At 54.7% G+C, this 20,283-nt stretch overlaps 1 protein-coding gene across 1 annotated transcript; it reads left to right on the top strand.

The window, feature by feature from the left end:
• The first annotated feature begins 298 nt into the window (after window positions 1-298).
• On the top strand, window positions 299-19,763 carry LOC122386943 (espin-like). The gene is made up of 12 exons (XM_043376693.1): window positions 299-1,638; window positions 8,313-8,496; window positions 11,149-11,331; window positions 11,595-11,708; window positions 12,062-12,551; window positions 12,680-12,760; window positions 13,091-13,186; window positions 13,449-13,889; window positions 14,158-14,706; window positions 15,582-15,757; window positions 16,864-17,057; window positions 18,894-19,763. The coding sequence occupies exons 1-12, from the start codon at window positions 299-301 to the stop codon at window positions 18,991-18,993; spliced, it is 3,948 nt and encodes a 1,315-aa protein (XP_043232628.1). The 3' UTR covers window positions 18,994-19,763.
• Window positions 19,764-20,283: the final 520 nt, after the last annotated feature.

Below are 20,283 nucleotides of genomic sequence, written 5' to 3'. Positions count from 1 at the left end.
CGGCTCTAGGGGAAATTGTGTACTCTGGCTCTCATTGTCACAGTTGTCTGTTGCATATTCCTGCTGGTGTGTGCCCCGTCTCTGGACCAATCTGTCACCGTTCTGTCAGCACGCTGACGGTAGTCGGTAATGACAGCCGGGCGGGCGCCGGCCGGTCCGCTGACGGCGCGCCAGATGGCGTCGGGCGCCGCCGCCGCGAACCGTTCGGTCGGCGGCCAGTCGTCGGCCGGCACTGGCCGCCGCCGCGCGCAGTCCGAGGAGAGATGACCCAGTGAGGTGCAGTGTGCTACCGACAGCCATGGGGAACTCGCACAGTGGTAAACACGGCAAGCCGAGCCGCCGGCTGGACCGTCACGCGGCGTTACGACCCTCTGTGCACGCGCGAAGAGCTCGGCTGATTGGAGTCAGTCAGTTCGGCTTCGAGCCGGCGTTCGAGGCTCCCCTGAACCACGTGCTGCCGGCGCCGGGACGGCCGCGCGCGCACAGCTTCCGATCGCCTCCTGTGAGCCTGTCGCAGTCGCTGGACGCGCTGCCGACCATCCAGCTGGAGCACCGGCAGTCGGAGCGGCCGCGGCGCAGGAGCGAGCTGCGCGCCTCGCGCTCGGCGCGGCGCAGCTCGCGGCAGAGACCGCCTCCTCCGCCGGCGCCGGTGGCTTCCACAGACGACGAGAGGCCCGCGGTACCTCAGCGGCGCCGGCCCCCGAGACGGAGTCGGATGGTGGGCCGACAGCTGCCTGCCGAGCCGGAGCCGCGTGCTGCAGAGAACATCTACGAGACGATCCCCAGTGGAGGAGAGGCCTCCTCGGAGAGTGAGGACGGAGAGCCCTCGGCGCGCGCCGGCCGCGGACCTGCCTCCCTGTCTCTCCCGGCGCTAGTTCACTGCAGTGGGGAGCAGCTCTCTGAGGCGGACCCTCCCGCTGCCTCAGAGGGTGCCGCCGCGCCGCTGGCCACCTCCTCTCCTCGGCTGGCGGCGCGTGCCTCCCTGAGCTCGCTCACCATCCGTGTGTCGGTACCGGCCTCCCGCTCCGGCGGCGGGTTCAAACGGAGGAACAGCCTGCCGGCCCGGTCGGCGCTCGAGACGCAGGCGCGGCTGGGCGGCTCGCTGCGGCCCGCCTCCTCCTGTGTAGCCGTGGACGAGGTGCGGGTTCAGTCGCCACACTCCACGCTGGTGGACGTGGTGCCGAGCGGAGCAGAGTCGGACGGAGCTGAGGAACCCTCCAAGCCGGGCGAGCAGGGAGAGGCCGCTCGGCATAACCCTTCATCTTCCACCGCATCACCCGCTCCGGCGGATGAAACCGACGAGACAGTTCAGGTGACCGACACTACCGTCGAAATCAAAGAGGATGAGGACGCAGTAGATGGCTCAGCTCGCGCCGCCCCTGCGGGCAGACCCGCTGTGGACCCCTGTGAGGACGGTGTCGCGGCGGACAGTGGTCCTGAGGACAGTGAGTGCGGAGAGGACTCGGGGGCAGGCTCTCCACTGGACCAGACTCTGGACGTGTCGGCGGCGGAGTTGAGCAGCGACCCGGCGCCCACGCTGGCCGAGCTGGACGCCGTGTTTGAGCGGGCCGAGTCGGCAGAGGATGGAGACTGGTCCGGCGCGGAGACGGACAGGGTCGGACCGACCGCCGGCGACAGGTGAGGCGCGCAGAGCGGTCCTTCCCGACGTTTCAGAATGGCACTGGCCACAGGGCATGAAGGTGTATGTGCAACTCAGTTCTTTCCATGCATGCAAAATTACTTCAGGGCTTGGCCGTATGCGGTGTTACATGCTGACTATTCAGTAGCTGGTCTGCCGCTTTCGTGGCACCTTATATGTAGCAACGCAAATGTTGACCGAAATGACCTGTCGGCCGGCTTAGGAATGACCCCGCTAAGGTGCTGTTACCCCGCTGAGCTGCAGCTCTGCTAAAATCCGTCAGCTTTCCCGTTGACCTGCAGATCTGCTAAAGCTCTGCCAGCTCTCTCACTCGTTCCGCTATTCTGCTGTGGACCACAGCTGTGGCCGCCGAGACAGACAGGCTATGTCCGTGATGCTGACACCCATAGACGGACAATGTGCCGTAAAGCTAGTCAACCGTACCGAATCGACCGTGCAACGCGGTCAGAGACGGTTATCTCCCACCGGATGACCTCAAAGTATACCTAGCTGTACTGCCTTCTCTGTAATGGGATATCGGTCGCCGTATTCAACAGAGAAATCTCAGTTCTGACTGACCAGCTATCAGGGGCACAGCGGAAAGGAAGAGAGCCTCTCTGGTGTGGTATGCAGGTCGTTTGATGGGTTCATGTGCGCTACCAAGTGGAAAGTTGGCGACAGTCAGTGCCACTGGAGATGTGAGAGAGGTCCACGGTGGCGTATGGGGCTTCTTCTGCTGAATCACAGCTCCACAGTCTGTCTGCACTAGCCGTGACACGATGTCCCGTCCACCCTTTGTGGACAGCTCTGCCGCGCCACTCTCCACGGACCAACATTGTGTGCATGATCAGGGGCGTAGGCAGGGGGGGGCCACTGGGCCATGGCCCCCCCCCCTTGGGCGCCGAAGGCGCCCTTTGCGATTGGAGGGCGCCGAAGGCGCCCTCCAATCGCAAATGCAATTGTGATATAATCGAATCGAAAAACAATCGCGACTGGAGGGCGCCCTCCAATCGCGAATGTGTTTACAGGGAAAATACGGATGGAGGGCGCCCTCGGAGGACGCCCATTCCAAATACGCCCTCCAAATACGGTTGGAGGGCTCCCTCGGGCGCCCTCCAACCACATTTGTAGGCTGTAGCTCTCTAAGCGTAACGGTGGTCGCCTATGTAAGCCGCTGTCCTGTAAATAAGCGCCCTCTCACCCGAAGGCGCCCTCCTGTAGGTCGCCACCCTGCTACACATTGCCGCCCTTCTGCTGATCGGCGTCCTCATAATTATTGGCGCTCTCCTACCTATTGCGCCCTCATGTGAAATTTTGAAGGCCGCCTTTCTCCCTTTTGGCACCCTCTTGTTCAGTGCCGCCCTCCTACCTATTGGTTCCCTAGTCCTTCCTGTTGAATGTTAATCGGGGCCCTTCTCCTATTGGCGCCCTCGTGTAGATCACCGCCCTCCTAACCACTGGCACCCTCCTGTTGATCACCGCCCTCCTATCCACTGGCACCTTCCTGTTGACCAGCGCCCTCCGCACAGACGCACTCCTGTTCGTGTCATCCTCTTGAGCAAAGGCGCCCTCCTCACCATTGCCACCCCCATTTTAATCGTCACCCTTCCGCTCATTGGCGACTTCCAGTTGATGACCGCCCTCCCACCTATTGGCGACCTCTTGTTGATCGCCACCCTCCTATTGGTGCTCTCCTGTTCCTCGCCACCCTCTTACCTGGTGGCGCCCTCCTGTTGATTGTTGATCGGCGCCCTCCTACCTATTGGTGCCCTCCTGTTGATCGCTGCCCTTCTATCCATTGGCGCCCTCCTGCTGCTCGCCAACTTCCTACCTATCGGTGCCCTACTGTCGAAACTCGGGATGTTGATCGGGGCTCTTCTACCTATTAGTGCCCTCCTGTGGATCGCAGCCCTTCTACCTATTGGCAACATCCGTTGATCGCTGCCCTCCTATCATTTATTTACTCCTTTGGCATGTTTTTCAACTTAGTCGTTCTATTGCACATAGTTGATGTCTTGCCTGTGAAAACTGCCACAAATGAACGTGCATTCAGCACAATGAATGAAGTATCTATGCCTACCAAAACTATCTACGCTCTACGATGCATAAAACACGTCTTTGGTCTTAACGGATTGATCCTACTTTACGTGCATCATGGCATCTACATATATGGATTACGATTAAGTATTGTCAACAGGTTCGGGCGCAACAGCAGGCATCTGAAGTTTCGGTGATTGAAACTGGTTATGTGGGTACACTGTATGCATCTGTGAGAAGGCTATGAAGGCTGGTCTGAGGTAATTTGGATGATGTTTACGCATCTCGCGCTCCGGTATCAATCCGATACGGTGATCTGGTGCGTAGATATGCCACCGCCAATAAACTTTTATACATCGACACCCATGAGCCAAGCTTTCTGTACAGTTTGTGTGGCAGCGGCCCGACCAAACCTTAGGTATTTTTTACACCTTCAAATTTGGTAAAAGAGCGAGAGGAGCTTTGAACAGTGATCGTATAAAAGGCGTGCCTAAAAAGCGGAGGAAAAGGTTGTTTTCAAAAATTTCGCGCGCCTTCGGCGCAGCATTTCAAGAACACTTGACCTTTTGTGACCTGGAGTATAAAGAATACACACGATGCAAAATCAAAGCAGCAGTCGACCTATACGAGGTTACGCAAAAAAAAAAAAAAACTGGTGGCATGGTAAAAAACGCCTCCCAACCCCCCAACCCCCACTGAGCGATTTTTTATCTCGCGACCGTATGGCGCCCTCCTTGGGTGAGGTGGCGCCCTCCAAACCCTTGGCCCCCCCCCCCCCCCTTCGCGATTTTCTAAATACGCCGCTGTGCATGATGGGGGGCATTTGGGTTCAGGTCTCTCACTCCCCCTCTCTCTCTTCTCTCTCTCTCTCTCTCTCTCTCTCTCTCTCTCTCTCTCTCTCTCTCTCTCTCTCTCTCTCTCTCTCTCACCCAACCTCCCTCAATCCTTTCAATCTGGTCTGTCTTTATACACAGACAAATTTGTCTCTCCGACCCTCTCCATCTCTCTCCCTCCCTCCCTCCCTCTCTCCATCCCTCTACTCCCTTCCTGCTCCCTCTCCCCCTCAGCATCATATCGGCCGATCACTGCCGCCGCAGCGCGGCGGCAGCTGCCGATCCGCTGATAGTCGGCACAATGCAGCGGTGACCCGGTGCAGTACCCACCCTGTGAAGGTCACCAGCCGCTAATTGGGATGACGCAGTCGGATGTGACGGCTCAGCACAGCCAGTGATTTAGCAAAGCACAAAGCAAAACGAACCACTTTTTTGCCGGCCTGTGCGTTCGATGAATTGTCAGTGTCTAATGGGTTTTCAACTCTGCTTAACCTAAACTATCGTGCATGATTAATTCATAAATCAAGACCACAAAGACGTGTCCTCTAATTCGATTGTGCTATCAGTGAGGCATCAATTTTAGGTCGTTTCAGCACACCAGATGTCGTTGATCGGTCATTGCACCTTCAAAGAGATGACACATATAGGTACCGAACCTTCTGCGCAGCGGGTAGTCCCATCTCAATGGAATTCAGGGCAGTTAAACCACGGAGTGAGTTGCAGACTGCTATCAAATTCAGCGCCAAAGCACCCAATTATAAATGCATTTTGCTCCGATTTTCCGTCGCCGACCTTGCTCCGACCTTCAGCTAACGCTACTCCGATTAATTGTGCCCCGTTAGCGCTCGCTCGGATGGGGTCAGTTTGGTGTCATGTGCTCACCATGCCAAGCACGGGAGGGCTGTGGCATAGCTTCATACCATTTGCAGTCCGATTTCATCAGTCTAGCTGTGGTTTGCTATATGCATAGAGCTACGGCATGTAGATAGCTATTAGCTAATATTGTTGGAACATTACCGGTGCCACGTGCAGTTATCTGGATGAGGGCGGGGAGGCGTTGTGCTGGCCGGGTGCAGGGGGCAATGCTGGGCGGGTGCGGGTGCGGGGGCACTGCTGGACGGGGGTGGGGGCGGCGCTGGCCGGGCGCGGCCGCTCTGATCGGGCTCGCTCAGCATCCGGGGCGGCTGGGCGGCGTCCCTGGCTCAGCCGGCCGTCCCGTCACGCTCCGGCGCCCGGACCGGCCCGCCGGCCCGCCGGACTGCCGGACTGCCGGCGCGCACCGGCCGCAGATGGCTCCCAAAGGCCCGCAGCTGACGCGTCGACCGCCAACTGAACGGTACAACTGCGCTCGGAACGTCCGCGACCGCCGCTACTCCGGCAGAAACCGCCGGCTCTGCTCCGACCTGACCTGGGACACTCCGACTCCGACCTGACCTGGTCTGAATCATCGTCCGCAGTTTGGAGAGGGAATCTCGGTCGCCTCACGGCTGACGTGAGGGACAATGAACGTTACGGCGTGGAACACCAGTGAATTGATGTGCGGTGGGCAGTGGCCATTTTCGAACATTGCTCATGTAATCTCTTACCAGAAGACGTGAGAAATTCTCGTATGGATCGGCCATCGCTACTTATCAGATGCGCGACAAGCCATTGGCTTGTGGTGATGTGAGGGTGTCTGTCTTCTCGTTTGTTTGACAAATGGACATCATCTGGCCATCAGTTCTTCGTCTCCATTTCACGCACTATTCGACCCACAGTTAAAAACCCGAATTATGCCTGAACCATACCCGGTGGGCTGGCTCTAATAAAACGAATCACCCTCGACCGCGCCGCTTGGTAATCATTTGACCAACGGGTAAGTTGGTCCTCCACTATTCACCTCGGAGTAAACCAATCACTCCCACCTAACAAGGGGTACCTGAGGCAGCGCCGAAGGCGAGCGGCCGTCGGGTGTGGCAGCTGTATAAGTGGTCTCTCTCTCTCTCTCTCTCTCTCTCTCTCTCTCTCTCTCTCTCTCTCTCTCTCTCTCTCTCTCTCTCTCTCTCTCTCTCTCTCTCTCTCTCTCTCTCTCTCTCTCCTCTCTCTCTCTCTCTCTCTCTCTCTCTCTCTCTCTCTCTCTCTCGACCGTCTCCAATCTGGCACCGCGGTGACGCGGCCCGTATGTCATCTCATTTGGCAGTAGTGGCTCTGGCTGTGCTGATCTCTCCTCTCCACAACAGAGTGCAAGACCATCGCCTTCTCATATTGGCGCCAGTCGCTTGGTCTCTCTCTTCCTTGGATACTAAACTGCTGAGCGCGATCCATCGTGAGTTCGGTCCGCATATCGACGTCGCTAGCCGTGCCGATCGCTCCTCTCCGCGCCCAATACCGAACCGCTGCTCGCTCTGACCGGCTAACTGTGTCGAGCGCCGTGGCGCGGCACCCAGTCATGTGGCGATTATCCGCCCCACCGCCACCGTCACCGTTCAGATGTGGGCCAGCGCAGAGCGCGTCGGTGCCGTCTCTGCTCTGGAGGCTGAGAGGAGGGATTCTCCGGAGCGAGAGGAGCGGCCGTCTCGCCGCGCTGACCGTCGTGGGAGCGTCGGACGGTGGTGTCGGCAACCGGAGACACATGGCGGCCAGTGACCGACGCGGGCGGTGTACTGCCGCAGAGTGGACGGTCGGTGTTATTGGAGGGAGTGGCCGGTCTTGGTGTGGCAGGTCACTGCCTGAGCGGCAGGCAGTTATCAGAGGCACTACTCAGAGTTGTTCTATATACCCTGCTACTCAGAGGAAGAGGGTGGGTTGCCACTGGAGGATTGCATGATTGTTTGTGTACAGGATAGGTTGGTTAAATGATTGTTGCCATTACTTTGCTGCACGGACATTCTGCATTTGACGATGACTGATTCGGCCCGATAGGCGATAACTGAGCAGTTCCTAACTACCCATCCCTCGGTCTCCGAGGGGTGACCTGCACCGACCCCTGCCCGGCGCGTGTCCCTGAGTCTTGTTACGGCGGCCTCCAAGATGTCACGAGCGTGACGGCATGCCGTGACGTCACGGCCGATCGCGTTTGGAAACCGCTGCTCAATGCTCCGTCTGGGGAGAAATCGCACTATGCGCCGCGCGAAACCAACTGCTGGCTGCCGCTCCGCTAATCCGCTGTCGGATGAGAGATGAGAGGTGACATTTGGCGAGTGGAATATCGTTACAATTTCAATCAATCTGTCTGACAAACGTTGCACAAACAATGCGCTTAATTTTGTGTCACTCAACTAGCAAATTTTCCCGAAGCGGTAAAGTATACGACGGTACGGGTCGACTTAATGGGCGTGCCGACTCACGAGCGGCATTAACTGGTGACCGTGGATGTCCAACGTCGTTCTTAAAGCGTTTTATCACTAATAGCCGGTGAAACGGCGCCGGCTCACAGATGGTGGCCACTCGTACCCATATACTTGGTGCATTTTAGGGTGTGCAATAGCGACTCAGGTAACGCATGTTGCAGGTCTAGTTATCGCCAATTTGTGGTCAAATTACGGCATTCAGCTAGACCGGAGCAGACATGTAACGAGTTTCCTCAGTTTTAATGATTCTAACATGGCAATGTAAATGTCGCTTTAATAAATTATCATCATGTACGCATTACACATGCTGGTGAATAAATTATAGCTGACGCAATACGCAAAATACGCTAACCTGTCCATGGAAGCGAGTCCCTCTTTTTGGCCTTCTCTCTGACCAAGGTCTGGCATCAGCTCGCCTCTCCCTCCCTCACTCTCTCTCTTCTCCCTCTCTAACTCCATTCCCTCTTTCCGCAGCGCCAACAGTCAGATGGAGAACGCGGTGACTCCCGTCTACCTGGCCGCTCAGGAGGGGCACCTGGACGTACTCCGGTACCTCGTGGACGAACAGGGCGGCTCGCTCACCCTGCCAGCTAAGGACGGCATGGCACCGGTCCACGCCAGCGCCCAGATGGGCTGCCTCAGCTGCCTCAAATGGATGGTGAGTGTGACTGTGTCTCAGCTGCCTCAAATGGATGGTGAGTGTGTCTCTGTCTCAGCTGCCTCAAATGGATGGTGAGTGTGACTGTGTCTCAGCTGCCTCAAATGGATGGTGAGTGTGTCTCTGTCTCAGCTGCCTCAAATGGATGGTGAGTGCCTCATTGGCTCAAATGGATGGAAAGAGTTCCTGGCTGAGCTGCATCAAAGGGAATGCTGGCTGTTTCCGGTTTGTCTCCCATAGAGGTTGTTGCTCTGCTTTGATCTGTTAAACGTTTAACGTCTGGAGGGTGTACAAATTTTTGGTTAACCTTCTTAAGGGCCTTTATATCATTCATTTCCCCTGGAATAAAAGACCGCAAATGCTGATGAACGACTTGTTTTATCTCTAGGCAATTGATCAATTTAGTGTAACAGAGAGTGAGACCTTCGTAAGGTATCCATATTTAAACATAAATACTTGGGAATGTTTCATTTATAAGTTGCTGCACTCTCAAAGCATCCAATATCATCCAGTCTCACTTATGTATCAATTTGGCCAGCATTGCCCACACCAGTCAACGAGGATTCTAATTCCCCGTAGCGTTAATTGTGGGCGCCATGTAGGGAGCTCACAAACCGTGAAATTATCTGTCACTCAGACCGGCGCATTTTGATCTTTGCCTCGTTTGATTTGTCGATTCGGCGCTGGCCTTGGTATGTGACCTGCCCTGAGGGCATTCTATTTGAATAATTGAGTTTATCCCCATTGAGGAAATGTTGTCAGAAAAAGTAATGCTGCGGACCACTGATGCGTGGACGGTCCACTCCAAACAAAGCCTCCCGTTATGCATAATTACTCGCTCCTTGCGTTCACTCGGGCGGCGATCTCACCACCGCCTCCCGAGCTGCAGTGGCGACACTGCTCCAGGAACGAGTGCCGGCGAAAGTGGCGGCTGATGCGCCCATAATACCGTCTCGTCCACTGACCGCCAGCGTTTTGACCCGCGTACCCAGCCAGCCGTGAAAACGAACGGCCAAAGATGGCGATGAAGGATGCGATAGTCACTCTGCAGGCGCGTGGTACTCAAAGTGGCCTTAGTCGTTTGGAATCACATACATATGCATGGGAGAGTTGCTATTCAACTCTGGATAAATTAAGGTAAATGATCACTTAGTGTGTGCGTGCACGTGCGCATTTTGGGAAAAAGCCGGCTCGGGTCATTTAAAATGGGATTCGAAGCTGTAATACCGAAACGTTTATCTTACGAGATAGCGTCGTGTGCTTTATTGAAGTCCCCAGGCTGGCGAAACTATCACGGCGGCCTGAACACACTGCACCTTCCAAGCGTTGCAGCTGTAACATCAAAATGAAAAGGAACAAACAGTGCTCTGACCTCTGAAGATGTAGTGGATGCTGATCTTCTAATTTTGTTTATAGCAATCCCTGACATTGTTCAAACTGCGATAACACTGATGATAAGCTCGGAGATCGAACAATCAACATGAACATTCAGAGAAGTAGGCCGGACCTAGAACAGAACCATTAGGTCTTGGCTTTTAGAGCGCGAACGGTATAAAACCAGTTCCTTCCCGCGAGATGCTTCACACACTGTTCAATTGGACTGTGTCTTATTTCCCACCAGCGGCAGTGAAGTGTTTAAAGAAGGCGGAATCCGGCCCTGTTTGGGCCGAGTTCGTTACAGTGAGCAGCTGGATCGGAACGGCATAAATAAGAGTACGTCTAAACACATTGTCGAACAGAGCAGGAAGATGAGAAAGGCCGGGTCTCTTGTGCTTCCGGTCACATTGGCTAAAACAGGCTAGATCGTTCCCTTGGAGATTGAAAGACGCTGAGGCAAGTCTGTTCTATTCTCCTACGTAGTACGTGCTGAACGGTCAGAGATACTGGGCGATCGGGCGATCCCTGACCGGCCAAGTCGGTGTGACGAGACGGAAGGACAGATGTTTTTTTAGTTACCCCGGTTGGGCCCGGTGATACGGTACCGGTCGGACAGTGACGTCGGCCCGGCTCGGTCCCTGTGACCGCTCAACTGACCCACATCACCCTGCAGAGTCAGCTGGTGCTCAGGGAGCAGCGGCGGACCGGCCGGCCACTGAACGGTCACGGTCGGCTAGCCCGGCGACCCGCCGCGCCGCCGCATATAATCAGAAACCGCTCACCGGCACACGTCCCCTCCCCCTCCCCTCCGAGGTTCACTAGTCTGCCGCCGATCAGCTGACGTACCCCCTCCCCAGCACTGAGATATTACCCGGCCACACGACTCACGCGTCGTCGTGCCCAGCAGCACCTCCCTAATCAACGCCATGTGGTCACCGTCATAATTGCAGGACTTGGAAATTGTTCATATGGTGGCGAAACTGCTGCATCATGAATCTGAACAGCATAATAATCGTATACCAATTACCATGACAAGCGAACTTGGATGATGAGATGCTACGTTTCGACACATCTGACTGATTATGAATTATTTCATTTTTTAGCAAAGTTGAATAGAAATATTATTATCAAAGAAATACTATTAAAAAGATCAATTAGGTATCCTATCCATGCCTGATGTCTGATGACTTTGAAGGTATGGAAGCTTGCAAGCCCTAAAAAAAGACTCGAGTGCCATGGTCAGACATGACGCTAAAGCCTATTTGATTTTTCCAGGTTCTTGAGAAGGACGTGGACATCAACATGCGGGACGGCGACGGCGCCACGCCGCTCCATTTTGCGGCCAGCCGCGGCCACACTCAGATGGTGCGCTGGCTGCTGCGGCACGGTTCCAAAATAGTGCTGGACAAGTACGGCAAGTCGCCCATCAACGACGCGGCCGAGAACGAACGAATAGAGGTGGGTCAGAACGTCGGTGATCAACAAAAATGAAACCTCTTTTCAGACTTCGTAAAATGTAATGCAACTATTTGCTGACAGTGTAACGAATCGTAAGAGAGAAGCAGGTGAGTTAATTATTGTATTTGACTTTATTCTGTTGGTTTGCAATTATTCACAGATCGTAATAATTCAAACGGCTTGGCATGTTTCAAAATAATTCGACCGCTGTCTCGTCAGTCCCGGTGCCGTTCTCCTGAGCCCTCCATGTGTCCGTGTTTCAGTGTCTGTCTCTGCTGGTTCAGCACGGCACCGACCCCGATTACGACATGGATGAGGACGCCGACAGCGGCCGACAGTCCAACTCCAACTCCAACCCGTGCTGCTGCAGGGGGAAGGTGAGAGACCTCCAACCCCAGCAGATAATGCTACGGCGCAGGGTGTGATGGATGCTTCAGCACTAGTAGAGCCGGATTGACAATTGAAGCCGTTTATCTTTCAGTTAACTTGTATGTGTTGTATTACATACCGTATCTTCCCTGAACCTTTCGAACTCTGCAGTGCTCGTCTCACCACCACGGTGACTGATGTATTCCGCAGTGCATACTGGCGATGTTGTTTGTCGTAACGGTCGATCCGAGTTTGAATAATCGATTCACGCCGTGGGTGACCTCTGGACGTGCCGGAGCCGTGTCCGGGTGTTCAGCCGCCCCGGTATTCTCCCACTGACGTCACGGTGTGGGCTCCACAGACGTCTGCCGGCGACTCGTCCGGCCCGTCCAGCCCCCGTTCCACCGAGTCCACATCGTCCCACTACTACAGCGGCGGCAGCTCGACGGGCGAGCACTCTCCGTTCTACCTGCACCGTCCGGGCGCCGCTCCGACCGCTCCGGGGGGCCCACCGACCGGACCCCGGACCCTGAACGCCGGACACAGGCCCTTCTACCTGCACGAGCCGGGCGACTCGGTCTACCACCGGGTCAACGAGCTGTTCAACTCGCTGACGCTGGGGCACGAGCCGCGAGCCAGCAATGGAGATAAGAAGCAGCAGCGGCGCAGGAGGGACGGGGAGAAACAGAAACTGAAGCGGGCCGCGCCGGCTGCGGAGGTGCCGCCCCCGCCCCCGCCCCCGCCGCCGCCGCCGCCGGGGACGGTGCAGAATGGACAGGGATCCCCACCGCCGCCGCCACCACCGCCCCCGCCACCGCCAGCTACCAGCAAAACTTTGCCGAGGTTACCAGGTAAGTCGAGATCGACGCTGTCATGTCTTTTCTATAAATATCATAAATTAATGCGATATAAAATATAACACTTAATATTTAATTTTGGTAGCTTCGCATAAAATTTATTTATTTCATTTTATCAACAGCGTCTAAGCCGGGGACGCCACCCGCCATCACGGAGCCTGTCAGTCAGAAAGAGGCCGACGCTCGACGACCTGGCTCCGGAGGTGAGGCGTCCATGTTTGTGACAGAATAATTTGTAGTAGAGGCAGTAATGCACTGATACGTAGAGAGGTCCTCGTCGTCTCTACATATTGGACTCGGTCGGCAGCTTGACAGGATTTAACTCTGTATTTGTTTACCCACTTCCACTGGGTTTCTCCACAATTATGTGCCAATAACAAACAGCCATTTGACACCTCATTATTCGCTCATTATAACTCGCTCAACTTTCGGTTTCCGTGTTAGGGTCGACTTTCCAAACGGTAATCGCTTTGTTGTCTAGTTGACGGGATAACCCAACCACAAACGATACTAACCGAAAGTGTTGTTCTCAGGAGGCCTTCACCCGTACACAAACGTGGCACCTTACGAAATAGTGGCCGACGTTCATGAGAACAGCTCTGACACAGAGTCCATTCCACCTCCGCCGGGTGAGTTACAGTAAGCGGACCGATCAAGAGGCTCAACTCAGTTAGCCCAACAAGAATCGTGTCGTCATAAAAAGGAAATGCCTACGCCCATAGCGTATCTCTCGTCGTCGTTTTTTGTATTGTGTCTAAAGTTATGTGATCCGTCAGCGAGGACTCACTTGTTTTTAACAATAAAAATGTCATATTCTATAAATCAATGCCTAAACTAATAAAATGTACATACACAGCTCCTGACATGTCCTCGCTGCCGGTTCGTTTGCAGAGTTCGGTGACAGCAGCAGCTCGGGCCGCGACAAGAGTCCGCTGCGTCGACTGCACGCCCTTTCCACATCCAGTAGCACCTCCAGCGGGCCGCCCGTGCCGCTGCCGCCCAAACCCGCCCCCGCCCCCGCCCCGGACGCGCCGCCCGCGCCCCTGCCGCCCAAACAGAAACGGCGGGAGCCGGCCACCGCGCCGCTCCCGCCGCCGCCCCCACCCAAAACGGCGACTCCGGCCGCCCACAAGGCACCTCCTCCTCCACCCCCTCCCCCTCCGCCGCCCCCGCCCCCTCCCCCACCACCCCCGCCTCCTCCGAGCCAGGGCGGCAGCGCCGAGTCGTCCACGGCAGAGGGCAGCACCTCCGAGGAGCAGACTCTGCGGCCCAGTCAGCTTAAACAGGCGTCCCAGGGCGCCGATACCAGTCTTTCAACGCTGCGGGAAGCGCGTACGTCAACAGTCGTTTTACGGGATTCTCGATGCTGATAGTTTAGTTATGTTTGTGATTTCATCTGATGAACTTCTATGTATTGTTATAGCAATAGATTATGCGGATAAGGAACATAACGTCAGTCATTTACCGGTATCAGATTACTACTGAATGAAATTGTGTTGGTTATTACGGGAAATTTCCGATATTTCCTCTAATGTCGGGAATACCCCGCCTCAGACCCCTGCTGTGGTATTTTACTGACCGTCCGCCATTTCGTTCCCAGGTCAGGTCCGCGGCAGCCGCCCCACCTCCCTGCCCGCGGACGCCGGGGAGCACCTGTCTGCCCAGCTGCAGGCCGTCACCGGAGACCCGTCCAGCTCCGCCGGCACCCTGCTGACCACCGCCGCCAAACTCAAACACATGCCTGCCGTGCCGTTCATCCCGCCCAAGTTCCCGTCGCTCGCCGACCCGAACCAGCTCATCAAACCGTCCGAGTACCTGCGCTCGATCGGCGGCCGGCCGGTGGCGCCGCCTGGCGGCCGGCAGACGGCGCCACCGTCGGAGCAGGGCGCCGAGGACGGGCCCGTCAGCCTGAGCTCTGACAGCGGAGTGGACTCGATCGCCTCGTCTCAGCCGGCGCCGCCGCCGCTGCCGGCGATCCCTGAGGCGGCTCAGGAGGGCGGACCCCCGCCTCCCCCGCCCCCTCCGGCTCCTGCGGCCGGTCCGCCGCTGGTGGCTATCTCGGCCAGTCAGCTGCAGCAGGTGCAGCTGAGGAAGACGGCCGACAAACTCACCAAGACCTACTCGGCGCCCGTGGGCGGCGCAACGACAGGTGAGCCACGGATAAACCGGGCTGAGATTGGGTCGAACGAAATGGCACTAAAATAACATCCTACCGGGCTTGGCATATTGAGTGTCAAGACAGATGAGGCTATCGTACTACCTAGTCCTTCCAAACATGCTTTGAAGTGAATGCAAACGCATTATTCTCTGTAAAATATCGCCATACAGTAGGGAATATCTTACCGCAACTTACCATAACCCATCAATCACGTGATATTTTTGGGTTTTACCTGTCCATGGAAGACGTTGCGGAGAATGCGGTGATTCCGTTATTTTTGCCCCAGCCCAAGGCTGACCTTCCTCAAATGACGGGAGACGGTGGATGGGACGCGAGCAGTGATCAATGACCACAGAGGGAGTCCAGTAGAAGACCGCAGCCCGTTCATAAAGCCCGGCACTCCCTGGCTGATGTCCACCTCACAACACCTGATCCCCGCCGACCGTCCCCGCTGGTCCGGTCTCCATACATCAGCCCAGCGCCGAGCGCCGGAAGGACACACCCTGTACCCGTCCTCTGACCGCAGCACCGGTGATGAGTGGACCGGGGTCACGGCGGATTGGTGCGTGGGTGTCCCCGTCCAGCCGCTGTCCGACCAGCAGCTTAGTTGAAGTGCTGGACTTCCGGTAGCGGGAGTCCGGTTTAAGTCGCTCCGGTGCCGGTTATATAAGACTTCTGACAACGTTGTTCGTGGTTTACCGGAATTATTCAATTTAACGAGTTGACCTGACTGCGTCCGGTTATATTGTCGACGATATACGTTTATTGACGTCACTAAACGCTCAGGTGACCCACACTGTATGCCGGAAGTCAAGCATGACCTCGCAATGACCTCACATCCCCACCTCCCCTCCCTCCGTGTCCAGCCAACAACAACATGTCGGTGAAGAAAGACGACGTCATCGCCGAGCTGAAGCGCAGCAAGGACATGGACGGCGTACGAAAGCTGCGGGAGGAGCGGGCCAAGTCGGCCGTGCAGATCCTCCGGGAGGAGAGCAAGGAGATGAGCAAGGAGTTCACCGCAGAGGCTTTCCTCAGCGAGGTGAGGGACTTATACTCGGGATGCGCTTCCGATGGGATAACAGCCGCTTAGATATGTGTATTGGCCTTATAGCATGTCGGGCAATTAGTGTCCTGTTAACGGTATATTTTCAGTTAATTGATTACAATCTTTCTCTAGAGCTTATTTATCACTTTAACGTTAGCTAGACTATGCTTGCGAGGACTGATTTAGAGCACTACTGTTGACACGCTCTGTATGATCGCGTACATCGTAAAAACGGTAATAATTAGAGCTGAGGACGAACGTCCTCAAGTGGCTACACACAATCCTCCAAATTGCTGGGCTAACTACTTTCATATCTATTGCCTTAGGGCGGTATACGAGTACATGAATGGAACTGCTTACAAAAGACATAGTTTCTGCCTAACACATGATACGCAGTTGTTGTTCTAACATGAATGTAAATGTCAATTAATGCAAACCTTGATATTTCTCGTCATAAATCTACGAAAACATCTGAATCTCGGCATAATGTTCTGCCATCAATACTGTGATTACAGCAGTCAGTATGGTCGTATAGCTATATTTATGGCGGTACTAAGGATGAAGGTCACATCACGAAAGTATCGGCTTTCGCTTTATCTCCAAACAACACAGGTCCTTGAACCTAATGAATGGAAGTTCATTGCTTGTGCTCATGTTAGTCAGTTAATGAAAATGCAAAATAATGGATGATGTCATTTTCATGTTGGTTGGACTGAAGCTGATATGATATTTGATATGTGTAAACTAATACGCTTCTGGAAGATTCCGGCCCAGCTTTGCCCAAGGAACTGTCAGGAAATTTACGGACATAGCTGTCATTGTTTCTAGAAAATCTCCCTTATCGGATGTCCACCACGAGTCGCCTTTCCGCTGACAGAAACTAATAAAGATAACTCCGAATGTCAATACTGCCATGTTTCTTACGTGGATTAAATCACCACAAGGCACAAAGCTGGTTGTTTTCGAGTTATTTTTATATGAGATTCCGTGATATTTATTTCGTATTTTTTATTTCAGTTGTATTGTGTACCTATATGCCGAGAAATTCGCACCAAGAGCTATGATAGCGCCGTTTATAAAAACTCCGCGAATTATTTCAGATTCCCGAGACGGACGCGGCCGGTAACACGATTCCGGCGTGGAAGCGACAAATGATGGCGCGGAAGGCAGCTGAGCGCGCCAAAGTCGCCGCCGAGGAGCAGCGTCTGAAGGACCTGGAGCAGCAGAAGATGCAGGCGCTGCCGCCCTGGAAGCGACAGCTGATCGCCAGGAAGGAGGAAGAGGACGCCAAACGGTCAGTGGCGGAGAGGGACTGACCGTTAGTGGGGGGGGGGGGGGGAGCTGGTCGTATGCCAAACAGTCAGCTGGAGGATTGGTAATCGAAAGACATTTATGTCTATGCGACCAATGGAGCACAATTTTGATACGGTGCGGGTAAAGACTGAGTCTGGTTCTCTTTCTCTGGTCAGATTAACAGGGTTATGTTTCAAATGTGTGGTTGTTAATTTCTGACTAAAATATACTGTACGGGATGCATTTGCTGAAGGAGAGATAATTAATTGTAAAATAGCAGCTCTCCCGTTGCCCAATGATAAACTATGCGTGTTCTTCTGACTTGGCTTATGACTTTCTGTTCACTGGCGTCGTTTCACTTCGCTTAAGTTTTAGTTTCGGCATGCGTTATCATCTTTTGTTGGTTCACTTAGCTTTGAATCGCACCCAGCACCGCTTTTCTCGCTATCAACATTAATCTTCGTCTTCTTTTCACGCACATTCCTCTCTAAGTCTTTGGCTGAGGTGGAAGGGAACCATTGTCTTATGCGTCGCTAAAATCAAATGCTTTTTCGGAACCATTTTCGGAATGTTTCATTACTCGTAAGACATCTTCTCGCGTCTCAACTCTAAACGGCTAAACGTCTTACATCCTTCGTCACTTATAAATGTTCTGTTGCTCTTTGACCACTGAACAACCAACAGTTCAGCCGTTTCACCTCAGCCAAAATGACGTCACCTCAGCCTCAGTGACGTCGCGCGGTGAGATCAGCCCTCTGGGCAGCGTCCGCTAACTCCGGTCACGGCGTGCCCGGTCGGCCGGCCGGGGGCGCCGTGACCCTGCCCTCTGTCGCTTAGCCGGTCACACGCGTGTTGCAGGTCGCACGGGCCCTGAGGGACGGCTCACAATCGCACCATGCACTCGTAGTGTACAGCACGGGTAAGTGTGTCCGTCGGTCCTCCAGTCAGGCTCTTAATTTCCTCCGGCGTCAAAAACCGCCAGTTAGCGTGCAGAGAACCTTCAGGTCTGAGGTGGAAACCTGATGCTACTCAGAGAAAAGCCGGAGTGTTTTTATCACTCTCGCGGCTACTGTTCTGATGCGAGGCCAGATACGAGTCCCGCAATCCGTCATGATCTCATTTTTTGTATACTCAAAACCGGATTTGTGATGTTGAACATGGTATTACAGATCAAACACACAGTGCATTACCTTGTAAGATCCAGGAATATAACGTATGTACTATGCAGTTCATTGAGCTGCACTCGATCAAATTGAGCAGCCAGCTTTTTCAAATGCCGACCTTGGCTGTCTCAAGGCAGCTCAGAACCTCACAAAACCGGCCTCTATCAATTCCTGCCGAGGAGAGCTGGCAGAGAATTAATAATCCGGCGGCAGAGTAGAGTCCTGTCACCCGGCGCTACTGATTTACGCCGGCCTATCGGACCTTCCTCAGCAATAAACTGTCGTCCGCCTGACCCGTGTACTTCATGCATAGTGTATGCGATACCTTGACACACTACTTCTGCAGCTGCGGAGCGTTAAATACTAGGCTGGGACTCGGCTTAACCGATCTTCGCTTTGATACTATCCCTTGCTTCTAGCATTCAGGGAACTTACAATAACGCCACATTCTAAGACTTGATTGCCTTTATTTTATAACCGCTACAACCACTTCATCATTAACCATTTCACTAACTATATTAGCAATGCTACAACTGTTTTTTTTTTTACCGTTACATGACAGGTGACGTTTTACAGCAGAACAGTGACCTCTAACAATGGCCTCCGACTGCTGACCCCTGTCCTGTGACCTCTGACCTTTGTCCAGCGTCTGACGGTGCGTCTTTGTCCGACAGCCGCTCGATGACCAGCTGCCGACGGGTGCCGGTGGCGGCCCCCACCCCCGAGGAGATGATGAAGACAAGAGCGGCAGAACCGCTGGCCGTGCACCGGTAGTAGAGGCTGCCGGCCGGGAGGGCGCTCTGTACCGCTCGTAGGCGTTCTGCCCCGGCTAGGGACGTTGAGTGCCGACCTGCAGGACCTGCAGGTTCTGGTCCGACCCCGGGGAGCCCTGTCCCGGCCTGAGGCATCTTGTCCCGGCCCGAGGCGCTTCGTCCCGGCCATGGGCGTCCTTGTGCCGGCGCGGCGCGTCCCAGTTGTGCCGTTCGATCGGAGGCCGCTGGCGGGCACTCCGTCCCGCCGCGGCAGACGGACCGGACCTTCCGCGGTGATATCTCTGATTACCGTCCGCAGCCGCCGTCCGTGGGGTGATGTATGGTGAGTGGAGTCCCCAGTCACCACTGCACTGCCGACAGTGGCGACTCTCAGACAGCCTCTCTCACTCAGAGAGCCGCCACAAACACATGTGTCAGGCTCAGCCAGCAGACGACAGAGCCCACTCGGCTGTAATAGACACCGCGAGGAGCCGCCGTTCTGCGCACCAACCTTGAGCGAAGCTGCTGGAAGGACAGGAGGACGCGCGCGGATTCCAGGCAGGAGGGCGCCGGCAGCCGGTGTCTCCTGCTCGGGGGGACGGGGGGGGGGGGGGGTCTCAGCACTGCGTGCTGACCGGGGCGACGGGACAATGCCATGTGATACTGTGTCCTGTGCGCCCCGAGGTGGCTGCGTCTGGTTGACGCATCAGATGTGCGAGCGTGTTAGAAAGTGTGGAAGTGTGAGTGCTTGCGATTGTGGACAGTAGCTTATAACTAATGTTCATTTGTCCAGAGAATGCATGTTTAGAGTGAACGTGTTTATCTAGTGCTTATCACTTGCTCTGTTACCCATGGGTCGAATGCCAGCAGGACATACTTGGTCGTAAACGTCTTTGGATGCTTTTAGATGGCTTAGGTCTCATGTGTTAAACACGTAGACGAGACATTTTCTCTGAACACTTTTCAGTGATTGGAAAGTGCTTAAAGAGATAACGCAGAAGTAGAATTGTATGTACGGACGTTTTGACAGGCGTCGTGATATGAATTCAAGGAATGTATGAAGACTTTACGTGACAAGATGACGTATATTCGACTACATAACAACAGAGCTACATAAGTAGATTTTGAACTACGTGATGATCTGAAATTCAACTGGTTGGATACCACGAATGTATTTTTTCCTCTTCAATAGTTTTTTTACACATACCTTCACACTATAGCTAGGAGGGAGTGGAGCAGTGTTCGCCACGGGCCCCAAAATCCCCGGCCCAGCCCGGCCCGGGCCCATGGGTTCAGAGCCCGGCCCAGCCCG

Source organism: Amphibalanus amphitrite, unplaced genomic scaffold (genome assembly GCF_019059575.1).
Source record: "Amphibalanus amphitrite isolate SeventyFive unplaced genomic scaffold, NRLGWU_Aamphi_draft 000267F_arrow, whole genome shotgun sequence".
In the NCBI taxonomy this organism is placed as follows: domain Eukaryota; kingdom Metazoa; phylum Arthropoda; class Thecostraca; order Balanomorpha; family Balanidae; genus Amphibalanus; species Amphibalanus amphitrite.
This window is presented reverse-complemented; position numbering and strand designations above follow the sequence as displayed.

What these genes read in the sequence shown, in the direction of transcription:
- LOC122386943 (XM_043376693.1), top strand. Translation starts at nt 299, where the DNA reads ATGGGGAACTCGCACAGTGGTAAACACGGCAAGCCGAGCCGCCGGCTG. An exon ending in CGTGCTGCTGCAGGGGGAAG is followed by an intron (nt 11,709 to 12,061) that starts GTGAGAGACCTC and finishes TGGGCTCCACAG; the next exon opens with ACGTCTGCCGGCGACTCGTC. An exon ending in GAGGAAGAGGACGCCAAACG is followed by an intron (nt 17,058 to 18,893) that starts GTCAGTGGCGGA and finishes TTTGTCCGACAG; the next exon opens with CCGCTCGATGACCAGCTGCC.